Source organism: Pezoporus flaviventris, unplaced genomic scaffold (assembly GCF_033815535.1).
Source record: "Pezoporus flaviventris isolate CSIRO_AGI_PZ_B2104156 unplaced genomic scaffold, CSIRO_AGI_Pfla_v1 ptg000015l, whole genome shotgun sequence".
Taxonomy (NCBI): domain Eukaryota; kingdom Metazoa; phylum Chordata; class Aves; order Psittaciformes; family Psittacidae; genus Pezoporus; species Pezoporus flaviventris.
In genome coordinates this window covers 38,529,825-38,556,162 of record NW_026892563.1, presented here as the reverse complement: position 1 = coordinate 38,556,162, position 26,338 = coordinate 38,529,825, and the positions used below count along the sequence as shown (strand labels likewise).

At 46.1% G+C, this 26,338-nt stretch overlaps 2 protein-coding genes across 3 annotated transcripts; one reads left to right on the top strand and one right to left on the bottom strand.

Moving 5' to 3' along the window:
- Positions 1-496: 496 nt before the first annotated feature.
- On the top strand, positions 497-8,282 carry C1R (complement C1r). The gene is made up of 11 exons (XM_061454167.1): positions 497-637; positions 1,419-1,647; positions 1,883-2,075; positions 2,256-2,399; positions 2,538-2,734; positions 3,520-3,667; positions 3,751-3,872; positions 4,452-4,530; positions 4,902-5,042; positions 6,706-6,780; positions 7,011-8,282. The coding sequence occupies exons 1-11, from the start codon at positions 630-632 to the stop codon at positions 7,811-7,813; spliced, it is 2,139 nt and encodes a 712-aa protein (XP_061310151.1). The 5' UTR covers positions 497-629; the 3' UTR covers positions 7,814-8,282.
- A 2,383-nt stretch (positions 8,283-10,665) lies between these two features.
- On the bottom strand, positions 10,666-19,295 carry C1S (complement C1s). 2 transcript variants are annotated; one of them, XM_061454168.1, is made up of 12 exons: positions 19,112-19,295; positions 18,704-18,773; positions 18,075-18,279; positions 16,686-16,863; positions 16,296-16,421; positions 15,917-16,116; positions 15,537-15,690; positions 15,202-15,317; positions 14,938-15,016; positions 14,545-14,682; positions 13,960-14,034; positions 10,666-11,903 (listed from the first exon to the last, which is right to left on the bottom strand). In XM_061454168.1, exons 2-12 carry the CDS (start codon positions 18,706-18,708, stop codon positions 11,098-11,100), a joined length of 2,082 nt encoding a protein of 693 aa, XP_061310152.1. In that variant the 5' UTR covers positions 18,709-18,773; positions 19,112-19,295; the 3' UTR covers positions 10,666-11,097. The 2 variants fall into 2 exon arrangements, with proteins under 2 accessions (XP_061310152.1, XP_061310153.1); XM_061454169.1 differs by lacking the exon at positions 18,075-18,279.
- Between the last annotated feature and the right edge of the window lie 7,043 nt (positions 19,296-26,338).

Here is a 26,338-nt window from a genome sequence, read left to right as displayed (position 1 = left end):
TGCCAGCGCCTCAGCACCCTCACAGGGAAAAATTATTTCCTAATGTCTAACCCAAATCTCCCCTCTGTCAGCTTAAAGGTTTATTCATTTCCATAATACCCATCTCAAATGTCTGAGGTTTCTGGATTTCCATGAAGAAGCTCCCGGTTCCCATCACAAAAAGCCTCTGCAGTGCTCCTCAGCAAGCCAGGACAGAGAAAACTTGACCTTAATGAATTTGTTAAGACTAAACCTCCTGGTCTCCTGCACCACAGAACTTCCCAGAAGGAGCGGAGGGGAGGGACACACTTCCCAGGCGGGTCATCTCTCCTGGGGAGCAAACTCCGAGCAGCTGCCGGTTTGGAGACCGAACCTCGGAAGGGTTTTTAGCAATTGTTCTTCCTCCTCGTCGCCCAGGAGCGGCACATCGGGACGTGACAGCTCCGCAAGCGCCCCGCGGAGCCGGTGTGCGCGGGCAGAGCGCTGGGCAGCAGGGGGCAGCAGGTCCCGGGCTGTTCGCGGCAGGGCTCGCTCTGCCCTCTCTCCGCCTCTTCGCACCGCCCGCGCCGGCTTCCCGCTGACCGCCGCTGCGGAGCTCCGGCCGGGGCCGCGGGCAGGACGAGCGGGGAGCGCGCACGGCCGGCGAGCGCATGGACGTGTGAGTGGGGGCATCTGGGGACGGGGGAAGCACGGCCGCTTCTTTGCGGGGAGGAAACGGGGGCTTGGACCCTTCCAGGAAGGAGGAGAGGGCGGTGGGACTGAGCTGGCACTCACTGTCCCTCCATGAAAGCTTTGCTAGAACCTATGTAGGGTCGAGGAAGAAGGATCTTCCTGGCTGATGTCTTTCGTAAGATCTGGGCAGTGAGCGTGTTTTGGAGGGACACTGATAGTCCCATTCCCCAGAGAGGGAGAGGGGAGATGTGCAGGATGGGAAAGAAAATGAGTCCCAACTGTTAAGAGAGATGGAGGCATGGCTGAGTAGCGGGCGGCTCAGGAGGCACTGCAGGATCGCTCCTCAGCAAACAGAGCTTGAGATCTTCAGATCCTTACCAAACGCATGGGGCAAAGATCCTAAACCAGCAACAGCCAGAAACGACCCACTGGCCCAGAGCCCCAGGGAACCAAACCTCCCATGGTTCTATGGGACCCAGCGCATGACTGCTCAGGGAATTCGGCTGTGCTCCTTCAAACTGCTTCCTGGGTTGATGAATCTTTTTGGCTGGGTGACACAATGGCTTGCTGGAGCCTGGGTAGTGCTGGTGTCTTCATTTCAGCTTGTCCTCCTTGTTCCCGAGTGACCCAAGTCAGGAGCTGGACTTGCAGCTGGGCCTCCCATGTTTGGATTCCATTAGACAGTGCACGAGTCACCTGTGAAGTCTCCCCTGATGCTGGATGACCTAATTCTGTGCAGTGTCATAGTTTTCTTGCCATGTTCACAGGCACATTCCTTTTCTCCTGTGGGCCTTCCTGTTTCTTGAAGTGATCAGTTCCAGTCCATTCCCAGCAAAGCTTTTTGGGGAGATCAGATCCCCCGATTATCCCAAGCCATATCCCAACAACAACATCAGCATCTGGAATATCCACGTCCCAAAAGGATATGTGGTGAAGCTGACCTTCAGATATTTTGACCTGGAGCCATCCGAGTCCTGCTTCTATGACTATGTTAAGGTATGTGCACAGGTACCTGGACCAAGGGGTGGCTGGAGATGGGAATCTGGTGGCCACCACACACAATGGGTCTTCACTCACCAGAGCTCCTCTCATGCTTCCCACAAAGGAAAGGGAAGGAATTAAAGATAGAAATGGGTGGAGCAGGTACTGGCAGCTCATGGCTGGGTAATAGTGATGCTTGGAGCAGACTGAATCTTACGAGATTACAGTAATTTCCCCTTAACCTTGACAGATCAAAGCAGACAAGAAGGACTTGGGCCGATACTGTGGCCAGCTTGGGTCAACCACAGGCAATCACCCAGGAAGAAAGGAGTTTGTATCTAAGGGGAACAGGATGCATCTGGCATTTCATTCGGATTTCTCCAATGAAGACAATGGCACAGTGATTCCCTACAAGGGCTTCCTGGCCTATTACCAAGCTGTGGGTAAGTAGGCAAGTACCCTCAGCATGCAGAAAGAAGCCTGTGTGGCTCCAACCAGTTTTGCTCCCTGTCAGGCAAATAAAGAGAAGCCGTAAGCAAGGATGTGGATCTCTGTACTTTCAGTGTACAGCAGAGACGTTTAACACTTTCCTCCCCCTGTCCCTGCATCTCCCGTGTCTTCAGATCTTAATGAATGTGACCCTAACAATGCTGCTGAGAAAGATGAAAGGCCTCAGTGCCAGCACTTCTGCCACAACTACGTGGGTGGCTACTTCTGTTCCTGCCGGCCTGGCTACCAGCTTCAGAGTGACCGCCACTCCTGCAGAGGTAAACTGAAACGCTGAAAGATCAGAGGGTTCCAGGGAAGCAACCAGGAGGGGTGGGAGAATTACCTTAGGGAGCATTGACAGGGCTGCAGAACACACAGCTCCACAATGTGACCTCTGCTTTCTTCCTTGACACCAGTGGAGTGCAGCAGTGAGTTGTTCACAGAGGCAGCTGGGTACCTGAGCAGCCCTGAGTACCCCCAGCCCTATCCTGAAGACCTCAGGTGTAACTACAGCATCCGCCTGGAAAAGGGCTTGTCCATCATCCTGAAGTTCTTGGAACCTTTTGAGATTGATGACCACCAGCAAGTCCACTGTCCTTATGACCAGCTCAAGGTACTGGAGATTGGCAAACTCTACTTCCAACCCCCCTGCCAGTCCTGGACAGGAATTGTTTGGACACCACTATTTGAATGAGAAATAGCACAAGGAGAATGTTCCCAGCATGAATCATGGAATCCCAGACTGGTTTGTGTTGGAAGGGAGCTTAAAGCTCATACAGTTCCAACCCCCTGCCATGGGCAGGGACAACTTCCATTAGACCAGCTTGCTCCAAGCCCTGTCCAGCCTGGCCTTGAACACTGCCAGGGATGGGGCAGCCACAGCTTCTCTGGGCACCCTGTGCCAGCGCCTCAGCACCCTCACAGGGAAGAGCTTCTGCCTAAGAGCTCATCTCAGTCTCCCCTCTGTCAGGTTAAAGCCATTCCCCTTGTCCTGTCCCTACTTCCCCTTGCAAAAAGCCCCTCTCCAGGTTTCTTACAGACCCCTTATGATACTGGAAAGCTGCTTTAAGGTCTCCATGACAGGAAGGAAGGATCGATGTCTTCCCTTGTCCCTCCCTCAGTGCTAAATTGTCATTGTCCTGAGGTTAGAGGCTCTGGGTCACAGGCCCCTACGAGTGGAGCCAGAAAAGTAATCCCTCTTCCAGTTTTATCTCCCTTTGTTTTAATCTCAGGGTTTGAAAGCCTTGATAGCTCAGATTCTCATGGTAAGGGAGAAGCAGGTCTTGTGGTAGGTCAGCCCTTTGTTCTGATCTGTCACTGTCAAACTTGATCTCTATTGCAATAGGGCTGCTGGAGCATGTGTGTTTCTGTCCTTGTCATACATGTTTTCCTCATCAGATCCAAGCACGGGGGAGAGAAATTGGTGAATTCTGTGGCAAGGAGTCACCCGGTAGCATTGAAACCAACAGCAATGAGGTGGACATACTCTTCCTCACTGATGAGTCAGGGTTCAGCCGTGGCTGGAAGATCCACTACACCTCAGAGAGTAAGGCATTCCTTCCCAGAGGCTACTACAGCCCCTCTGCAGCATTTGTTAATACTCGCATCCTTTGTCCCATTCTCCGTCAGAAATACGGTGCCCACAGCCTGTCCCGCAGGATCAGTTTACCATCATCAGAGACCTGCAGCCTCTCTATCAATTTCAGGACTATTTCATTGTCAGCTGCAAGACTGGGTATAACCTGATGAAGGTGAGATCCCTTCTCCACTCCCTTCAGCCCTATTCTGGCTTCTGCTCAGTTTGTGTAACATTTTCCCTTTCAGTAAAGCTTTCTTCGGAGATGATTTCACTCGTGGCAATCTCTTGCAATTTCAGTTTCTTCCTTGCTTCTATCCACTTTCTTCCAGAGATTTCTCCTTCCCTAGCTCCCTTCCTTATGCAGTTACTGTTTCACAAAGCCCTGTCTTAAGATGAGAGACAAAGATCCCAGGAAACATTGGCAAGCAAGAATACCTCTTTTGGAGGATGTGAAATCAGCCTTGAAGCAGAAGAGGTTACCTGCCTCCCTTGCCATCTATTGCCAGGACTGAGTAGTGCCCAGACTTGTCATGTTTTCATGGCTGCTGGTATCTTTGCCAGTTTCAAAGAACGTGTAGCCTGTGGCAAACACAGGATAGAGAGAAGGCAGAAAAGGGAGGGGACCGGAACAGGCTGCAGAAGGCAGCCATTGGACAGCAGTGAAAAGATGGCAAGATAGAATAACACTGTAATGTTGGGAAGGGAATGTAAGGCCGTAACATCAACAGAGATGTTTTTCTCTCCCACACAGGGCAACCAAAAGCTGCTGTCCTTCACGGCTGTCTGCCAGGCTGATGGGACATGGCATCAATCCATGCCCCACTGTGAAAGTGAGTGAGCTGAGAATGGGGATTATGCCCCCTGCTGTGGTTTTTCAGCCTCTATGACTCAATTTGTCTGTGGCCATACACTCATGGATGTGCCGGTTGAAAGGACCTGTGGGGGTCCACTGTTGCCTTGCATTATATTTTTACTCTTGCAATAACAGGAATGTTACAAACCCTTACAAACCCACATAAAATATCACCCCAAAAACTGCTATAATGTTGTAACATCTAAAAGCAAAAGCTCCAGTCCTGGGATTTTGGAACACACTCTCTCTGCCCGCTGTACTAACTGGTCCTTCACATCCAGGCCACAATCCTAGTGGAGCCTTACAGTGTCTTAGATTCAGCTCTTGCTTTCTTTTCCTTTTCTGTAGTTGTGAACTGTGGCAACCCCCCAGCTCTGACCAACGGGGCATTCAGCTATGCTAACAAACCTGCAGACAACAGCTACCAGGCAGTGATCAGGTACCGATGCAATGAGCCGTATTACCACATGGTCACCGGACCAGGCGGTGGTAAGTCCTAATCTCATACAGACACTGAAGTCTGTGCATGAAAAGCCCACTCAGGGTTTCCAGTTAGAATTGTCTGTGCTCCCCAGGCTTACAGCTCATGCTTTCCTCCTGTGAAGGCTCGCCAGGCTTTCTTTGGCTCTGCAACATAGCTCCTGAGGCTTGTTCTTTCGGCCTATTCCCAGCTTGCTTCATTCCCAGATTTAGAATCACTGAATGGTTTGGGTTGGAAAGGACGTTAAGATCATCCAGTTCCAACACCCTGCCATGGGCAGGGACACCTCACACTACACCATGTCACCCAAGACTCCATCCAGCCTGGCCCTGGACTCTGCCAGGGAGGGAGCATTCACCTCTTCCCTGGGCAACACATTCCAGTGCCTCACCACCCTCACAGTAAAGAACTTCATCACATCCCTACTCCATGCTCTCCTTAACTTTTGCAGAAGGTCTTATTCTTTCATCCATAATCATGATTTATTCTTCTCGAGTGTATTTCATTCTTTCACTGGAATTTGAGGCATAAGTGTCTGGGAATCACCCAAACTCTGAAATCTCAGCACAGCAGTCCCAGTTGCTACAAATATGCAAAGACACTCTCATATGCTTTCTTTTTGTACTCAAGACATGATTTGATGACACGGGAGCTTTGGTTACAAAAGCAGTATAAGAAGTTCATGATCTCCTTGCCTTGTCTGTTCATTTAAGCCTTCACACACACAAAAAAAATAGGTTTTGAAGCTGAACCAGTTCCTGGATATGATTGCCTGAACATCCAGTGGTGCAGCATACATGAGAGGTGACGTGCTAGCACTGGGCCAGGAGCAAGCAGCTAAGGAGTTCTTTAAGTTGCTACTGATGCTGAATTCGACTGTTCTTGCATCTGAGTTTAACTCTTTCATAAAGAGATAGAGCTCAGTCTCATCAGAAAAGAAGCACAAGCCCAGGAGCAAGTAAATGTCAGCACCAGCTAATTCTGATAGGGAGTCATCACGGTACAGTCAGTTTAGAAAGGGAACAGCAAACAGTTTCTTGGAAGCATTTACTGCAGTGTAAGATAAAAAGAATAGAAATTATTTTTAGTCACCAGCACGACCTTTCTAAGAAAAGCGAATGTTGGAGGTAGTGGAATTTGTGTTGAGAGGTGGCATGAGAGTTAGCTGACCTGCGGTATAGCCTCAGGGATAGATACTCAGCATGTGCAGTAACTGACTCATCGTTTTGCTGTCTCTGGAACAAACCACTTTGTTCTACTCTCTGCAACCTACAGATACCAGAAACTTGAATCTAAAATGTGTGTCTACTTCTCTCCCTCCTTTGGGCTAAATAAGGTCAAATTGTGCTCTGTAAGCGTATGGACTGAGTAAAGGTAAAACCCCACTGAGATGTCTCTTCAGACTTTTATTCTACAGAAGCAGTGCTGAGCTTTATGGGTCCCCTGAAGCTGAGGTGCTTTGAAATGTACATGTTAACCCAGACAGATGGGAATAGTAGCTTCTTCTGGGAAAGGGTGCTTTGGGGTGGAAAGGCTGAGTACAATATGTGGGATACCTTGGAGAGAGAAACCTCTTAAAAATTGTCCTATCCTATCCTATCCTATCCTATCCTTCCTTCCCACTCCACTTCTGCAGACCCGAGTCTCATTCATTTCCCCCTCATCCTGCAGAGAACTTCACCTGCTCTCCTGAGGGAACCTGGGTGGATGGAGATGGCCGGGTGAGGATCCCTGCCTGCTTGCCAGGTCAGTAAAGAACTGACTTTGTCTGGTGTTTACCAATTCATGGTTACTGTCAGCACAAAGCCAGGACAACGTGCAGGGAGGGGATTGAGGATAACGGTATTAGTGAGGGAGGACAGAGAAATCTATCCAGGGAGGCAAACTAAAGTGAAGTCAAACAGTGATGGTGTAGGAGAGAGAGAGACAAGCCAGGGCTGCAGAGGGCATCATGATCTCCTTGCATGTCTCTGCAGTGTGTGGGAAGCCAGTCCATCCTGTCACTGAAGTGCAGCGCATCTTGGGCGGCAAGGCAGCAAGGAGAGGCAGCTTCCCTTGGCAGGCTCTGACTGGCATCCATGGCCGAGGAGGGGGAGCACTCCTGGGTGACCGCTGGATCCTGACCGCTGCCCACACCATCTTCCCCAAAGGGGCTATAGGGAAGAATGCCAGCCTGGATGAGCTAGCAGAGAAGGCTAACATCTTCCTTGGCCACACCAGTGTAGAAGAGCTCTACAAGATGGGTAACCACCCTGTACGCAGGATCTTTATCCATCCAGATTACAACCCTAAAGATGATCACAACTTCGATGGGGACATAGCCCTGCTGGAGCTGAAACACCCAGTAACCTTGGGCCCTACAGTTCTTCCCATCTGTCTCCCAGATGCTACCAACACCACATTCTACATGGATGGGCACATGGGCTATGTGAGTGGCTTTGGTGTGGAAAAATACTTTATCTCAAATCATTTGAAGTATGTAAGCCTACCAGCGGTTGCTCGAGAGAAGTGTCAGAGTTGGCTGGACAGTAAGAAGAGTGATGTACCTATGGTTTTCTCTGAGAACATGTTCTGTGCTGGCTTCCTCACAGTCAAACAGGATACCTGCCAGGGGGATAGTGGGAGTGTCCTCACTGCGTTAGACACAGAAAGTGGTCGCTGGGTGGCTACTGGTATTGTTTCTTGGGGTATTGGCTGTGCCGAAGGTTATGGCTTCTACACCAAGATCATCAACTATCTGGACTGGATCAAAGGGATAGTAAAGGAGGATAAGCTCTAGATGTTGCTGCCCTACTCGCTGAAGAATCACTGCTAGCATATAAATTTCCAGACACAGCAGATCATAGTTAAAGCTTCTGATGATGTCCCAAAGGCTTTTCAAATATGCAGACCACGTAACCTTCATCATAAACACTTCTGAAAGCCACCATGATGAATTCTTAGTGGTACCATCAAAACTTACCAAAGCTTCTATACTATTGGCAGCTTGTCGGACACCTCTGTGGATGTTCTAGTTCTTCCAAATGAAGCTTCAATAATATCAGGAGATCTCACGAGAGCAAACATGTTATTGTTTGAAGTGCTGATATCATCAGACTACTGCAGTCTACTTTTGTACTCTATTGTGTGGGAAGGTTGCAGGAGAGCAGACTTTGTTGAAGGATGTGGTACTTTGTGCTATGTACAGTCTGCCTATGTACACTGGCATCAGTGAGAGTCTACAAATATTAAAATCACTGCTGGAGAAATCATGTGTGTTATGGTTTTTCTGTCTTTAACAAGTACTAAATATTCCCCATCACCAAAAGCAACTTATGAGCTTTACCTACTGTTCTGCAACAGCACATGGCAGTTGTTCCCCTGTCACAAAACCACCATTAGATTACCCAGTCTGAAACACCACGTGGCTTCAAGAGATGCAAAAATAAGTTGTCTGTGTGGTGCCATATTCAAAAGAGATGGAAGACAACAACTAGTATCATGGAGAAAAGAGCCCAGGAACCTTTACTGATGAGAATTCGAGGATTGGGTTTTCTTATACTATATGAAATAAAGCTCTGACTGCCCAAGAGCAGCTCTAAACTGATGCTGACTCAGAGAGATGACTCCTCTTGTTTTGTAGGTAGTCTCTGGAGTTGTCTTGACTAGTTTTGCTACTACAGAACAACCTACATTCTTATTGTGAGTCACTGAGAGAACTGAGAGCTCACAGAGAAACTCTGGCACTAAGGTCATAGTTGCCTTCTCTCACTGTTTTCTGTGAGATCCATCTCCAGATCTTCTCAGGTGTATCTCTTTTGCTTTTGAGATAATATACCCTGGGGAGGGACCTGTGAAACTGCACATCTGAGATAAGCTCATTCGTGATCTCCAAGATCATGATTTTTCCCATTTGAGCAAGAGGAGATCCTGAGAGGCAAGGAGACCATGGAAAAACAAAGTGTCCCATTCTACAGGAGCAATGGATAAAACCTGGCCTAGGGGAGGGAAGGGAGAATGAGGCACTATGCAACTAGGCACTATTCCCTGTGAAGAACAGGGAATTTCTGGGATGCCCATGAGTACAGGCGACAAGAACAACAAAATACCCAACTCTTCAGTCCCTGTGTAAGTTGGAGAAGCCATCTTAAAGAATATCCTGCTTTGCAGGAACCTGGGAACCTTTCGGAGAACCAGTGAGTTGCCAAAAATTCCTTTAACTCTCCTAGGAATAGCAATCCCAGCTAAATCAGTATCTTTCCTGTCACCTATTCCTGGACCATTCAGCCACGTTTCTAGTCCTCTTTTCTGCTGTCCTGCATTGATTTCAGCACTTTGTCTTCCTCTCCTTTTGCAGAAAGGTTGAAGTTAATCAGCGAGTAACCAAGAGTCACTGCTGGCTTGAGTGGCTTTGTGCTCATAGAAGCTAAGGGAATGTCTTACCTTAGTGTGAAGGTCACGTTTTCCAGAACTGAAAATGTGTTCCTTTTGCTCAACTTGTACTTTGTTGAGATATTTCCACTGCTGACGTATCCATCACATACCAAAGCAGAAGGTTCCTGACATCCAGCCATAGCAATCTGTAAGATTTCCAGTGGCTTTTGCTCATGATAATCCCAGAGGTTTGGGCATGTCTGTGTCATTTATGCCATGCTAAGACATACTGTGTAGTTATAAAATACTGTTACAATGGCACCACTGCCATTGTTATTCTTCCTTCCATTGACATTATTGTTGCTTTGCCAGTACACAGTCACCTCTTTGCACAAGAGGAACAGTGGCTAAGACTGCAGCCTGGACTAGTTACCTGGGATGGACGCTTCCTTTTGCTCTTCAAAAGGTGGTAGCTGAGATGAGTCCATCTACTTAGTAACAAGAAGGAATGATTATAAAACTTCATACAAGATTAAAGTTGGCACATGTAGATATAAAAGTAAAAAGCACTAAACATCCTGTGGGTCACAGGTCCTCAGGAACGTAGTATAAAATCCTTGGTCACTCCCCCAACAATGAAATAACCTATTGCTTGTTACACAAAGCTGAAGGTGCTTGAGCAGAGTGGTACCAGTTGCTCTGGTACTCTCTAGCCCTCCTTTAGTTATCTGAATATAGCAGTTAGATCCCACTCTTAGCTTCCTCCTTTTCCAGCTGAACAAACCCAGCTGCCCCTGTCTTTCACCATATGACATCTGCACTAGTTCTCTGACCATCTTAGTAGAAGGATATCTGTGAGTGATAAAAGACTTTCTGGAGCAGAAGACACCCATAACGCATGTCAGGTAACCTTGGCCCACAGCCTTCTCTAAACCAAGTGAGCTTTATTTCTTACCTAACACAATAATGTTTGAAAAATAAAGCCCTGAGGAGAGGTGAATGAAAGGATTTTGAAGATGTCTCATCTGCTCAGCTTGATTGAGAAGTCTGAAGCCCTCATTGCTGGTAATGACTGGTCAGTGAGATGCAACCATCTCAAAAGAACTTCATAGAGACTCTTGGGTAAAGAGGTGAGGTAGCACAAGTTACAGCTTGACAAAAGCTGGCTGCATAATGTGTCAAAATGTGACTAGACACTTGATTTAGGGAGTTTCAAGGAGAATTAGGTCTACTCTGAGAACAAAGGCAATACACTCACAATAGAACATTGCACATAAGGCAGTTGGGACATTCTTTAATGCTGTTAGCTATTCCAAACAATACAGGAAATACATAAATCAGAAATCAGGCTCTGGACTTACTCTGGGAAACAACAGTTATTCTCTCTTGTCCTCTCTGAAATCTTCCTGTCAGGCGGCGGTATGGCTACATATTCTCCAAGTGTGACAAAATGGCATAGAAAAGAATGAGAGTAAGCAGAAGGAGCCTTTTTGCCTCAAATAGCATCTTCCTCTTACACTGCTGTGAGTGGAACAAAAAGCGTTTCCCTTCCCAGGCACAATGACAGCGGGAGAAAGAGATACATATCCCTGATTCTCCACTCAGCACATACAATGAGTAGGCCTGTCACCTATTGAGAGTGAGGAGGATCACAGCCAGCCTGAACATCATCATGTTTAGAAATGGTGACTGTGCTGAAAGGAGAAAGAGCTAATCCTGCCAAGTGCCTGCATTCTCATCCTTGCTCATGGTCTCTGTAATCCAGTCCAAATAACGTACTACCTTGGTGTAGAGACCAAAGGTACCACATCTTGGTCCCCAGGAGATCAGCCCGGCCACATAGTACTGTCTGTCATTAAGAGGATCTTGGACAGCATAGGCTCCACCGCTATCCCCCTTACAGCTGTCCTTGTCACCACCAGCACAGATCATGTTGTCAGTGAATCGGTACGCACTGGAATCAGCAGAGCCCTCTGGTTTCACAGATCGGCACTTATCCATGTCCACCACAGGAATCAGGGCCTTCCAAAGATAAATGGGCAGTCTTCCTCTTTCTCTTAGACCCCAGCCAGCAATGTAGCCCAGAGTCCCTTCTTGCAGCTCATACTCAGGTGATTTACCAGGAAGACAGAGGGGTGAGATGTTTGGGCCCATCTTCACGGGTTCCCTCAGCTTCAGCAGAGCAATATCATTATCAAAATCAGTCCTGGTTTCTGTGGGCTGCTTCTTCCAATCAGGATGGATGAATGAAGCCTCTGGGATCAGTTGCTTGGCCTCTCGGTACAGAGATTCTCCACCAACATTGATTACCCCAGCATACATGGTGGGCTTGTCATAACCGTCATCATAACCCTCCAGCAAATGAGCTGCAGTCATTACCCATCTCTCAGAGATGAGTACGCCACTTCCTCTTGGGTGACGAAAATACACCTGCCAGGGAAAGTTGCCCTTTTGTGCAAGGGTGCCTCCAAAAATCCTTGCTTTCTCTTCAATGGGATTACTAGGCACCCCACAGACTGAAAGGAAAAAGAGAGGAATCACATGGGAGAATCAGCAGTTCCAGTTAAGGGGTTCTTTGGTACTGTTAAAAAGCCCATAGTCCCCTCCTGCCTGTCTCCTCCAAGGAATGTTTGATTCTGAGTAACCAATGTTTATATTCAATGTCATAGAGCTCTAAACAAAGAGAAATTAAAGACAATTCAAGCAAAACTATGATCAACATTCAATTTAGTCTGAAAATACTAATTCTCATGTTCTTGCTTTGGAAAGCAGTTGTCACGCTGCCCATGTTGGGTACATCAAAGCTCACAATTTGATTGCATTCTAGGTAGCATTTTTCCTTTGCTGAATTATGCCCTGTAGGTGAAGGGATTGATTGACTTTGGATGATTTTGATACGTTTGGAGAAATATGACACTGCTCGTTAATATATATATATATATATAGTGTATGTATGTTGTGAAATCCAGATAGTCTCAGGTTAAGATGTCAGGTTTGTCACTGATGTTTTACCATTTCAACTCTCCACTCTTTTAGCATATAAAATCTTAAGCAGTGGCTTAATGGAGACCTTATCTGTGGGTCTTATGGGTGCAGAGATGCTACATATTCTTTGAGTAAAATGTTCTACAAGGTTCTGCAGCATGTGAACACAAACAGCATAAATAAGTCTGGTGATTTTGACATAGACAGGAAACTGATTTCTTATCACATGGCCTTGTTTGCATTGAACCCTTAGTCATACAGCAAGAGACTGAGTAGGTAGCTTCCAATTTAAATGAAGCAGAGTTTGATAAAGAATTTCATGCGATCACAGAAAGATATAGGCTGGAAGGTACCTCTCTATGCCTTTAGTTCAACCTGTTCATCTCTAACTGCCCTTCCCCCGTCTTCCTAACTGCAAAGCCAGGTTGCTCAGAGGCTTTGACAGGTGACTTCTGATCATCTCCACAGGTGGTGATTAGCCAGCCCCTCTGGCAACAGTTCCAGTAATCTGGGGGAGCATTATTCCTTAAATACAGTCAGAATTACCTTGGCTGCACCTTGTGCTCATTGCTTGTCACTGTCTTTCATTGCTATGTACACTGAGAAGAGTATGGCTTCGTATTCTTTTCTCCTCTTGGGTAGTAAATTCCCTGAGCTTTATGTTGCCATTTGTCTTTTGCACTGTGCACTATTATAGTCCAAGTCACTGGTTGAGCTGGCCCTTAAGAGGGTTGAATCATCTTCAGCTGGATCTTGTAGTTTGTCAAATAGGATTTGGGGGTTTGGAGCAGTGAACAAACATCATGTACAAGTAGCCCTAGGGATGTTGCCTCCTCCAAGTGGGTAAGCTGAACAGCATGCAGAATACATAGGATTTAAAATTTTCCCTCTCAGATGCAAGTTAAGATTCAGCCATAACTATCAGCAGTCAGAAGGAGCAGAAGTATTACCCACACGCTTTCCTCCTCAATGTCTCCCAAGTACGCAAAGACGGGATGGAAAGGTCCTTGACAGTGATCTTGCTTGAGCCTTTAGACATAGCAAGTGTAGCTGAATACTGAAGAGCACATTAAACCTGAAGGGTTTAGGCTATGGCTTACAGTGAGAGTAGTGAAAGACCTTTCACTATAATGCTGCATCTGTAATGCCCAGTGAACAGCTGGGCACTACCCGTAGGAGAGATTTAAAGAGAAGCTACAGCTCTCAGTGTAGCCTGGGAGGGACTGAAGACAGGCATCTTTTTGACCTGTCAGTCTTTTTGCTACCTGCAATGCAGACAGAGATCTGAAGCGCTGAACTTGAGAATACACACACTTGAAGGTGCAGAAACCGGTTAAGAAACACACACTGATACTTGAAGAAGTCCTGTTATACCAGATGTCTTATTATGTTGACCACTTTTGTTTCCAGTTTCTTTCTGCTGCCTCATCTGATCTTTCTTTGGGGCCCACAGCTTTCAGAAATGTGATTTAAACAACAGAGAAAGGATCAACTGTAAGTTCAGGCTTAACAGTTGTAAGATAGAGAGATAAAAGAACAAGCGGTCTTCACATGCCACAGGAACACATACATAGGTTTTTGTAGTACCTGGGACACATTTTGGTAGCTTCAATCCCATCTCTTCGTTTATCCATTCTCCGCTGGCTGAGCACCGATACACCCCTTGGAAAACACAAGAAAAAGCAGTGACATAAGGATACAGTCAAGATGAAGACAGGGTAAGTAGCACTACTGTAGAAGATGATGAATTAACCTTCTCATTTCCAAAGCAAGCACAGCTTCATAAACATTGCTGATATCTCCCTAGAAGTACACAACCCCACCAGGGTGCTTTTGCCCCTGTTTTGTAGGGAATTCATTAATAGATTTCTTGAGTCCTTTACTTCTCCACCAAAACTGTGTGCTAGATGTGACAGAAATCTCCATGGCTCACACACCAGGCAAAAGGAGAGAGGACTTGCTAATGCATTTAAAGTCAACAGCCCAAGTGCAGACATTATTGGGGTGTATTAAACACAAAGGCAACCCAAAAATACTGCTTTCAACTCCACACCAATGAAAATGTTTTCACAGTCTTGACCTGATGGGATATAATCCCAGCCCCACGATGATGCGAATGCTATGTCTTAGACCTTTGATCAAAGATATTTGTGTAGCAAAGGTAATGCTTACCATTCCCTTGGGTTTTTAGGGTATAGTAAGGTGCATCACACTCATAGCGGAAAGCAGCTTTGTACAGAGGCTCATGAAGTTCAGAGACATATACAGCTTGAGCATTGTCAATAGGAGTGGGATCACCACAGTTTACAGCTGTAGAGAAGAAACAAAGATGATCAAATATAATCAAATGGGCATCCTCACCCAACAATATGATTATTCTGTATTACGGGGAACCACTTGGCTCCTCTGGTCTTTGTCACAGCCATCAGTGCTCACTTCCTCTGTCCCTTCAACATGCTCACATCCTAGTCCTCCAGCATTCTCCTAATCTGGAGATATAGTGGATTTGGAGCCTAAAGGCTCCATTCTGGTCTGTTTCCCATAATACAGAGACAGGTCACTTACGAACACAGCTGAAATGGGAGTTGCTCCATTCCCCATTGTCCTGACAGCTGGAGTGAAAAGTCCTGATGCTGTCTCGTTTCTAGGGAAAAGAACACATGATCCATGCAAATCACTGGCCATGAAATACATCTGACACAGGCACTCCAGTGGAAGGTCCTCAACATGCTGCAGTGTCCCAGAGGTGCTCAGGACACGTGATGGGAAATGGCATCAGGAAGATGCTGAGAGGGCCAGAGAGGAAATATGCTTTTCCACATTACTTACCCTCACAATTTCATAGCCTTCTACACAGGTCACCTTCACGTTGTCCTTGAAGATATATCTGTCCTTCTTTGGGTCAAGAACAGAGTTGGGAGTGACACTCTGGGGACAGCTTACAGCTTTGAAGAGATAGGTTGAAATTGGCGGTTAACTGGTTCAAGATTTACTCTCCTTCCATCTCCCAACCTCTTTCTCCCTAGTGATTATTTCCCCTAGTAAACAGGTATCCTCTGTTTACCCAATACCAGCAGCTGCGAACATGCTGACAGGGTGTACCATGAATATGACCTGAGACTAACTCAACAGCAGAGGGAATGCTTTCCCAGGTGTTTACTCACGATCCGCATAGTAGCGTATTTTCCAGCCTTTGTGCTGTACTGCGTGGTCTGACTGGAAGGTTATGTCAAGAATGTTGTTCCTAGTTTTGATTTCGGGAGGGCCTGGGAATCTGCTGCCACAATAGGGACCAAAAAGCTGTTTTCCAGAGACAAGCTGGGAAAATAACAACCAAGAAGAAATAAGAAATTCCAAATGTATTTAGAGAGATATTTAAATACATATGCAATACATACATATTCAAATGTATTCCCAAGAAATTCAACTGTCAAAAAGTGACATAGCAGAAAATACAGTTAAGCAGTCACATGGTCTTCTGACTATGAGAAGACTGAAGGGAAATTCAGACCATCCTGACTCCCTCCATAAGCCCCACACCTACTGTTAAGCTGTCGTGGCAAGTCCCTTTTGAGTCGGCTGGTTCCACATCAAAGTCCCCGCTGCGTATGGTCAACGCCACAAAGTACCCTGGCCTCAGAGCCACTTGGTACTCACACCGTGAGTTCTCTGGGTACTGGTTGGGATAGTTGGGGCTGGCGATCTCCCCTGAAAGCTCAGTGAAGACATTTCCACTGCAGTTCACTAGGAGTGTGGAAGGAAAGCAGGTAGGATTCTCAATGGAAATGGTCCATGTATGTAGCTGACAAGCTTTCCCTTTTCCACTACATCTCCAGTCTTCCCCCAGTCACCAGAATTAACTATGTCACAACATTGCACCTTTCCACTTGGCTCCAAATTAATTCTTGCTTTTGACCACTTACCTCCACATGTTTTCTTATCCTCATAGAGGAAATAATCCGGTGGACAAGTACAGAAGTAACCTCCAATGTAATTATTACAGTAATGACTGCAAGGTTCCTCCACAAAATCTGTGCACTCATCCAAGTCTGCAAGTGTGAAAAGATGAATCAGCCAAGATTAGCAGAGGGCTCTAAGGGCAAGAAGAGGATGAGAAAGTGAAGCAAACACTGGTGAATCACAAAAAAAATGTATCTCTAAGACAGTATTTATGCTGGCCATATTGGAAAGCGCTCCTGTCTGCAGGGATCTCTTTTAAATAAGGCATTCTCCTAAGAAAGACCATTCTGTCAGCTTTCCTATCCCTGATCCCAGCTGTTACAGAGATTCAGAGGATGCTGTTTTAACCTTACCCACTGCAACATAGTAGGCTGCAAAACCAGTGAAACGCTCCTCATTGGAAAAGTCTGATTGGAAGCTCATAGTACACGTGTTATAAGGGATATGAAATTCCTCCACAACTGAGGAGCCAGGGGCACGAGGTTTCTTCTGTCCACAAAGCACACCTTCAACCTGGCCACCAGACAGGACCTGCAGAGAGGTGTTATCTCATTACTGGAATGTGTGTAATTACCTACACTTGAATCTTTCAGCCTACAGGTGGCTAACCAAAGGCTCCTAAACTGCATGTATTTCTCTCAACATTCAGGTAGACCTCCCAGAGCAAACTATCTCACACAGCTAGCAGGAGGAGCCAAGGATGTTGTGTCATCCACCAAGCTGGCCAAGGGTAGGAGCCAGCCAGCCAAGGAACAGCTGAAAAGAGCCCTTAGCTAATCAGTTTCATGACATTTGTAAGATTCTTGAGGGTTGTTCCTTCCTACAGACTTTCCAGCTGTGAAATACCTCTCTTAATTTCTCCAATACAAATTAATGCAGGAAGTTATGTGTTAACATCCTTTCTTCAGGCCCACTTCTACAAAAAATCAACAGCATGGTTCAAAATGGCAAACCCAATCATTGATGGTCTGCAGAGCAGTCTAACAGGTAGTTGCGGAAGGACATGTTACTACACGTCCTAGCAGAGCACATCCCACTGTCCCACCTTGATCTTTCTCCAAGGTCTCCTGGTGCTGCACCTGCTCTTATTACTCATTATCACACATAGCTATTGCAGGATAGGGTGGTCTTGTTTCTGTGTGGAAGTGCTTGATCTCCTGTGCCTTGTGGGACAATGTGGGGAATATCTAGTGGGTCTCCTAGTTTTAAGATCATAGGAAACTGTAGCACAATGACCACAGCACTTTATCTGAGTGCCCACTATTCATACACAGAGTTCTTGACTGGTTTTAACCTTCATCATTTCCAATCAATTTCTGGTTGCATTAAACCATCTATGTCCACTCATGAATTAATCTGAATAATTTCAGAATCAGAAAAGCAATGCCCTGAGAAAATGGTCTTTTTATACCTGCAGTTCACTGGCTCAGAATATGCCTTGCAATAGGGAGGTGTCAGTGATGGCTAAGAAGGCTTTTCCTATAAATACAGGAGAAATATGAGGAGGGGAACATATACAGGACACTCAGTTGGCAGACAATGCTCATGTGGTATGAGGCAAACTCAAATCAATTTAGTGACTGCTAGTGCAGATATGCTCAGTCATGTGGGATTCTTGGGAGTTCAGAACAGGAAGGATGTGTCTATCTCCTCTTCCAGCCCTAAGTTTTGTACACAGCCTTTCTGTTGTGTATTCTAACCCTCTTTCTTGTCTTTTTCTCACTTGAGGATGGGGATAGTACCTTCACAAAGTCATATTCGCAGTTCTGTGACGGTTCAAGATCCATATGCGTGAAGTAAAGGCGAATGCCATATCCTGAAGGGACCTGGATATCCCAAGATTCCTGCACATCATTGGGATACACCTGAGGATAATTGGGTGACAAGATCTCACCATACATGGAGGCTGCATCAGCCCAGGCAGGGAGACAGAAGAAGATAAGGTACCTGAGAAAAGAGGAAGATGATATTGCAGCAGTTTTCTCTGTCCATATACGCATGCAGTCCCTAGGGGAAAAACCAGTCTCTGGCTGTACACAGCATGCAGCACATCTTCTGGCTTTGGAGTTTTAATAACCAATGCTGTGGCTGCAGGGGCCCTTCTCTTTCTCCTGTAGTCTTTCACACAGAAGGAGTAAACCTCAGTCATGCTCTCTGTTCCTCTCTAGCTCTGTAAGATCTGATAACACTGCAGGTGTTGAACACAAGGGTCTCAAGTGCTATTCCTCAATTCACTGCCTTGTTCTGGAGGTTACTTGGGCTATATACATGCAGATTTGAGAATCAGTACAGTACTACAGGGAAAAACACTTGATTTAAAACATGACATTTTAAATAAAGCCGAGTTCCCCTTGGAGATTCAATAACTCACCACATCTGGAAAAAGCAAATCTTCCTTTCTTTCAGGAAATCTTTCAGGAATTGGACTTTGGAGTTATGGTCTGGGACAAAAAAACAGTGTGACTGATTAGTATTGCTTGTCCTTCTGCTTGTCTGCTAGGCAGGTCAAAGACCCTAAAACGCCAGCTTGTGGAGAATATGTCAATGTTCTTCCTCAAAAGCAAGTTTAGATCTCTCTTCATTCCTGCGTACAGCAACCCCAAGCATCAAGAAGGGACAGTAGGCTCTGTACTGACAAAATGGAGAGCTGATTTCTATCTTGGTACTCCCTGGTACTCTTATTCTCCCTTTATGACTACCAGTGTCTCCAAAAACCGTGCTGGTGCACAGCAAATTAAGACAGCAAGTAACTACACACACACACTTCACTCTCACCCACCTCAAAAACTATGCCAAGATCCTGGGGCTGGGGAACAGTTTGTCCTAACTCTTCCGGCTTTCAGACGGAGATACTCAGGAGGAGTTTCCTTTCGCATTTCTAATGCTTGCAGTATTTACCTTCTCTCCCTAGTTCGTGTCTGGTTTTCTTCTCTCTTCCCTTTTCTCTTTTTTCTTCCTGTGCACTCTCCTCCAAACGAACCCAAGGCTCTAATCCGCGGTGTCGCAGCACCCTCTACCTGTGGGATGCTGGGTTGAGATGCTCGGCTCGCCGGCTCCCTGCAGAAAGGGGGATTTCCAGTCAGTTGCACAATCCCGTTGGCTCAGGCTGCGCGGGGGCAGCAAACAGCTCTGGGCTGTGTGTGTTAGGCATTATCGGGAAATCAGATGACTTTGGGGAAAAGGGAGGGGAACAGAGTTTTCTGGTGCTTCCCCCCCCCCCCCCTTAAAAGCTGAGAATAACATCCAAAGGGTGTAGAAAAGGGCAAATCCACTTGAGAACTTGTCCAATGCTTTTGCATGGAAAACAACTGTTCCATCATCCTGTTCACAGCCCACTTTGCCCGAGCCCACTCTGCCACTGCAGCCTGGTGGCCACAGGGCTCCTGCCGTGGCTCGTCATCTAATACTGCAGACACCCTTTTTCATAGGGGTAAAAAAGGGAAAGATAGGGGCCTATTCAATGTTGTGCCTCTCTGAGGCTATCAGCAGGAGTAAGGGTGCATTGTTTTCCTGGGTTTTGTTATGGGAACACTCCTGTAGGTAAGAACTTCACTAAGAACTTGTAACTACCTCTTCATTTACCAAGTAAACTTCATGTAAGAGCATCTGTTCATCAGACTGAGCCCTGGAGCAAGGTAGATCTAAGAGCCTTATGGAAAGCAGTTTCAAGATTTATGCCAGGTAGGACTCTTAATCCAGCCAGTGCCCACAAGCCAAGACCAAAATACCACCATATAAGCTAAAAGATCTGTCACTAATACTCTAAAAAACTCCTCCTCCTCCTCCTCACAAACCAGCTATGCTGGGACTGGACTATAAATGAGTATGTGTAACTCCATCACAAGCTCTACCCTTTACAACCAGCACAGCAAACTCCAGGGCTTGTTTCAGCCAGGAAAAAAATCACTGAAGTTTCAACAGGCCATAGGCAAAATGTGTTAGCAAAGCCCAGCTGAGTGACTTTATATTGTCAAGGGAGACAGACACCTACAGGGGAATCATTACTGACTTCATTGTAGTCACGATAAAGGCTTTACTTGAAGAACATACCTAGTCTGTTTTCTTTGTCAAACTGAGATTGGATAGTGAAAGAAAACGGTGTGTCACCTAGCTTCTGATGTCTCTTGGGAGCACTGCTTGATGTTTCTAACTGGAATTTTGAGAACCAGGAAAACAGTGATCAAAGATACACAACAAATCACAGGGACACATTTTCTCTTCTAAACTGGGTAAGGTAAAGACCCTGCCAGTGACTCTGCAAGTCACAGTCATATTTTAAGGTGGGCATGGCAGAAGTAAAATGAGTGTGGGCTGATAAATGATGCATGTCATTGCATTGCAAGGGAATTCTGTGTTTTCATATAAACTCAACTTGTCTGCAGCAGTGGTAAATTAATGTGTATGTGAATAGCAATAGTTCTTTGGAAGACATATACCTATTAACTAAGAAAAAGATGGCTGAATTTAGTTAAATAAGTAACCTGGACATCTATGTGCATAATGCTAACTATTCATGCAGCAGACCAGTGATATTGATGTATGTAATTACATTGGATACACACAGAGCATTTGATTGCATTCGCCTAGATGTGTATTGGGTTTACAGTCTGTAAGATGAAAGAGCTAGGCAATATATTCCACAATTCACTGAAACTATGTCAGGAATAATATTAAAATAATAATTTAAAAGAGGCAAAATCATGCCATTAAGGTTACTAAATGATGACATTCAGTTTGCCAATGCAATATAATTCTGCTCAGAGGCACACGCATTCTGTTAAATTCCTAAATTACACAACCACATACTATTCTTCCCAAATTGCAGCAGACAAACCTCTTCTTCAGATGACTCAGAGCTGTGTAGCTGTAACCTTCCTGCCAGATGTCATGAAGAGCAGCAGTGTTCCAGTTTTCACAACATTACCATCTAAAACAGGCTCGACTGGCTTGTCTTCCCCCAGGAAGCTGGGAGGGAAAGAAAGCTTTTCCCAAGTTCTTAAGAAAAGCCATACTTTCCCATCTGGAAACACTGAGTCAGTGCATAAAACAAAGTGAGGAAATATCAAAAGAGAAAACATAACATTATCTAAGTGAAATCCATCAGGAGGGAATCAAGGATATGTAAGCAGCCAGTAAAATATCCTGCATCTACCCAGAGAAGCTGTGGCTGCCCCATCCCTGGCAGTGTTCAAGGCCAGGTTGAATGGGGCTTGGGGCAACCTACTCTAGTGGAAGGTGTCCCTGGCCATGGCAAGGGGTTGGAATTTGATGAGCTTTAAGGTCCTTTCCAACCCAAACCATTCTGTGATCCTATGATTCTGTGATTTCCCAAGACCTTGGCAGTAATTTACCTGTTTCCCTTTTTGCCAATAAAAGGATTTAGTGGATTTCTTCCACACCACATTTCCTGCCTCACTCACGTGATCCAGGCTGGATGTGTTGCCAGTAGTTAAATTCAGAGCCTTTGGTAAGCATGGGAATAAAAACCCTTCCTGTGCACTGGCTGAGATCTGCTTGGTCTAACCCACCAGTTTCCACCTCCGCATCCTCTACTACGGGAATCTCACCAGAAGCTGTTGTCCTCTTTTACTCTTTCCAGCACCAAGTCTAAATGCAAAGCTCCCACAGCCTCCCACAGAAAACAGGGACTTGGGACCACTCGGCTCTGTGTGCACTGTACCATACAGAGAGGCCCTACTGCCTTCTGGACTCCCCTCCCCTACATCCCTCATTTAGCTTCAAGCGGCCACAACTGTTATGCACAGACAATGCCTGCACAGGTGATGAACCATCCTTCATACAAAACAGAAACCCCAGTCAGGGGCTCTGACTGGAGGCATCCCACCGTGGAATAACTGGTGTGGGATCTCCCCATGACCTTCCTAGGGATGTCCTTCTGCACCACACACACGGCTTCACCAGCAGTGAACCAGTGCCTGAAGAGGAATGGTTCCGAGTTTCCGCAGAGTAAAACGTCCCTAGAGAGACTGAGGCTTACTCCAAACCACGGAGCGGTGACCGGCACCCGGCGGCACCGAGAGGCGGCAGCAGAGACCGGCGGGGGCCGGGGGCTGCTTCAGGCAGCAAAACGGTGTCAGCGTGCTGAGCTGCAGCTCCCTAACCCTGGCGAACGGCGCCAGCGAGGTCTGACAAACAGGTTCTGACACCCGTGTCTTTGCGCAGTGATTGCCACACAAGGTGGAGAAGGGATTATTTTCAAGCAAACCATTCTCACAGCGTATCCAACCTCCACCGAGTCCCCGTTTTTCCAGTTCTCTCAGGTCTTTGCTTCCTACTGGCTCCAAGGCCTCCTATTCATCCTCCTAATGAAAAGTTTATATTCACGTTTCCCTGCTTGTTATCCCAAGCAGTCACCTTCTCCTCCTGTACTCTATCTCTTGCTCATGGTTATTTCTCTCCACATCCTCTCTGTGCTCTTCACTTGACACAGTGATTCCCAGCTGCAGACTTGAGTCAGATTTCGTTTTATTCAGACTCTTGCTTTTCCGGTATCTTACTCCTCCCCCTCAGAGTTCAACCCTAAACTGCAGTGCTACCCATTCTCTTGCCCCTAGTAGCCTGCTCCTCTTCTGTGGCCATTTCAATCAGGATTGAATGGTGCCTGCCAGTTGGAAACTGTGCCCAGAAAGGCACAAGATTCATCTTTCAGGTCCTCAGCTGCAGAAGACATGGCCCTGGAAGGAAAGTCTGACAAGGGCTCTTGAAGAACCATTTGAGGTCTGTGGGAAAGCTGCACGAACCACTTGAACACAGTCAATAAAAATGAATTTGCAGAAGCAAACAGCAGCTACATCCCCATATTGCCACACTGAGCTCATGTGAACTTCAAGTTTCACACTTATAACTCTGTAGTGCCATGAAAGCTCAGTGTATCTTCAGGACAGTAAATAAAGATTTTTAGTTACACCTCCTCCTCCCAAGCATTGCACTGCCCTGATTATTAAACAAATAGCAATACTGAAAAATAAAGGTACTCATCATGATCTGAGTCTCAAAACAAGCTACTATGTTCTGATCTAGTATTTAATCCAAATAAATGAAATACAGCAACATTTCAAGCAACTGAAAACAGAAACTCGCATTGGCAATCTCAGGAGCAGATGCTAGTTCTGAAACCCTTCTCTGACAATAGTAAATTACAGAATGAAGTAAGTCTAAACAAGTTACTCTTTGCACAAAAGGAATGTGTCAAAGGTTTGTTTCCTGAGTGTTCTGGAACACAGAGGACCGACACCAGAATTTCATCCAACCCAGCAACCTCTTTTTCTGCAGTCTTGAGTCAGAAGTGTAGACAGACTGCAGAAGGTCTACAGGAGGACACCACTTGAAAGAGACTGGGGTCCAAAGCCATTTTTGCTGCTACAAATGTGGCCTCCAGAACCCGACTCCAGGAGTCAGCATCGGTGAGGGGACAGACGTCTGCTTGGGCAAGAGATGTACCGGTGCATGAGGGAAGCTAAACCCTTGTGCAAGCCCAACAAGAGTACCAGTGGCCACAGCGAAGAGTGGTGTGGTTGGTGCCACATTGCAGTCTGACCTTCCAAGCAAGGCCACAGAATCTAAGTAATTCTCCAGGCATAATCTGAGTTTTCATAGAAAGAGGATGAGAAGGGAAGGGGAAGAATGAGGGGAGGGAAAGCCAGATGTGGAAGTTTAAGGAAGGAGGAAAGCATATGGTGATATTTCCCTTGTATATCCTCCCATTTTTGGCTATCTAAAGCATAGAGTCTTGGTGAGTCAGAAGCTGTATCTATATCTAACATGTCCTCAGTGGATCTTTCTTACATTAGTGTTCTCATTTGTGGACTTTTAATAAAATGATAACAATGATCTCGTCAGACAACCGCATAATGTAGCAGGATAGAGACTTTAAGAGCTTATAACCCCAGAAGCATTGAGTCTGTGGGATAATTTAATTGTATCAAACAGGGGAGGAAGCTTGATTATGGAGTGCATTCCTTCTGTGGTGATGCTAACAGGCCTCTCTCTCCAATCTGGCCCTCCATTTTCATAAAACTTCTAAAAACATAACAGTTTGAGATGCCCCTTCCCAGTCAAACATGGCCAGGGGAGGGACAGAGAGTCAGCATGCTCACGTAGGCCTCATTTACTTAGGAAATTTATTTTATCTACTTAGGGAATTTTTTATTTATGGCCTAAACACCATAAATACCCAATTAAACATTGAAATGAGAGACTGATATTCAGCCTGTCCTTGGACTTTGCAAAAAGCTTGGCAAACACTGACCAGTGAGGGTGAACAAATACAGTAACTTCTTTGTAAAGACCAACCTGATGGAGTCAGCTATCCATGAGAGTTTTTAAACCCCTACTAACCACTGGCCTGCCATACTTTATACATATATTCCACTGCCTTCAGGGGATTTCTGGAGGTCAAGGTTAAAGTCCCTTCTTCACGCACTTCCTTACTGCATCGATTATTCTCCATTTCCATTTTCCTCACCTTCTGTGAGCCCTGGGGTCTTGTCTAAGCATCTTCTGAGTATCTCCAAGGTTGAAGATTTCCAGCCTGTCTAAATATGTGTTCCCATGGTGAACCACCCCTCAGTCCAATTGAAACTTCCTTCATGGCAGCTTGAAGCCACTGCTTCTTGCTCTTTCACTGTGGAGCTCTGAAGCGACTCTGGCTCAGTTCTTCCTCAGTCCTATGTTAAGCCACGTTTCGTTTTTCTGAGCTTTGTGAGGTTTCTGTCAAACCATTCCTTCACTCTTTTTCTTCCTTATCTAGTCTACTCTCTACACTCTCTCCCTCTTTTGTGGCACTGCCCAATGTGCATTAAACTGCTCTTTCAAGACTATTTCCTCTTCTTCTCTGGATCTGTGCCTTCACCAGTGTAGCGCAGGGAAAGGAAAACAGAAGAAAAAATATGTCATCATTTAAAGTGAAACCCATGCCCACCAAGGCCTGTTCCCAGCAGGTGAGCTACACCATAATCTCATGGTCAGAGCTACACCTAAGGCTAATGCACCAGCACAGGCTGGAAGACAAAGGCAAAGGAGCAGCACAAGATCCTGGCATACCAGCCCATGATGCACTTGTGCAGCAGTGAAAGCCAACAGTATACACAGGGTTGCACGAATGACAGCACGGTGAACAGGTGGAGAGTAGAGATTATTTCCCTCTGTATGGCACAGATAAAGTTGTGTTTGATAACCCTGTGTTCATTTTGGGCTCCCCAGCACAGAAGAGCTGTGAACAGACTGGAAAAAGCCCAGTGCAGGATCACTGGAGAGGTGACCAATGCGGATACTGAGGAATCTGGATTTGTTTAGCCTGGAAAAGAGAAAGGCAAGGGGAGGGAAGGTTTTCAACCTTGTCTCCTAAGTAAATGAGGTCTAGATTGGCATATTGCCAGCCAGTCCCTCTCCCAGTCAAATTTGACAAAGAATGGGATCTAATACAGTGATTATAAAGAGGATGGAGTCAGACTTTCCCTGAGACAAGAGGCAATGGGCTAACTTGCAACAGAGAGAATTCAGAATATAATCTGGACAAAAATACTTCTCCCAAAGCATAATTCAGCACTGGCTCAGGTGTCCAGGAAGGCTGGGAGCTCTTCATCCATGAAAACATAACACCAATTGCTTGGGCAATGCAGTGAGCAACTTGCCCCAGCTTTGGAGTCCTGCTTGTGAGGAGGGGGTTGGATCAGAGACCTCGGAGGTCCCTTTTCATATGAACCTTCGTGAGTCCACGTTCACCCCTTCAGCTCAGTTTGGGCAATACTGCCCATTAGCATGACGTGGCAGCAAAATGGTAACACAAACAAGGGTAAGAGGATCACGTCCACCGCACCTGAATCTTTTGCCGAGGAGAACACGAGGCACACTCATGGACATCTGCGTGAAGGGACACACCTGGGACAAGGTCCTCCAGACAGGTGAGCTACAGGAAGGCTGTGCTGGCAGAGCCGCCTGGTGCCTACAGTACCACAGGGACAGGCTGAGAGAGGGCTGCTGCTGC

Coding starts and splice junctions, on each gene's coding strand:
- C1R (XM_061454167.1), top strand. Junction 2,735..3,519: donor GTCCTTATGACCAGCTCAAG/GTACTGGAGATT, acceptor TTTCCTCATCAG/ATCCAAGCACGGGGGAGAGA. Junction 6,781..7,010: donor GATCCCTGCCTGCTTGCCAG/GTCAGTAAAGAA, acceptor ATGTCTCTGCAG/TGTGTGGGAAGCCAGTCCAT.
- C1S (XM_061454168.1), bottom strand. Junction 16,864..18,074: donor GCGAATATGACTTTGTGAAG/GTACTATCCCCA, acceptor ACCTCTCTGCAG/GTCCTGTCTGGTGGCCAGGT. Junction 14,035..14,544: donor CCTAAAAACCCAAGGGAATG/GTAAGCATTACC, acceptor GTGTTTTCCAAG/GGGTGTATCGGTGCTCAGCC.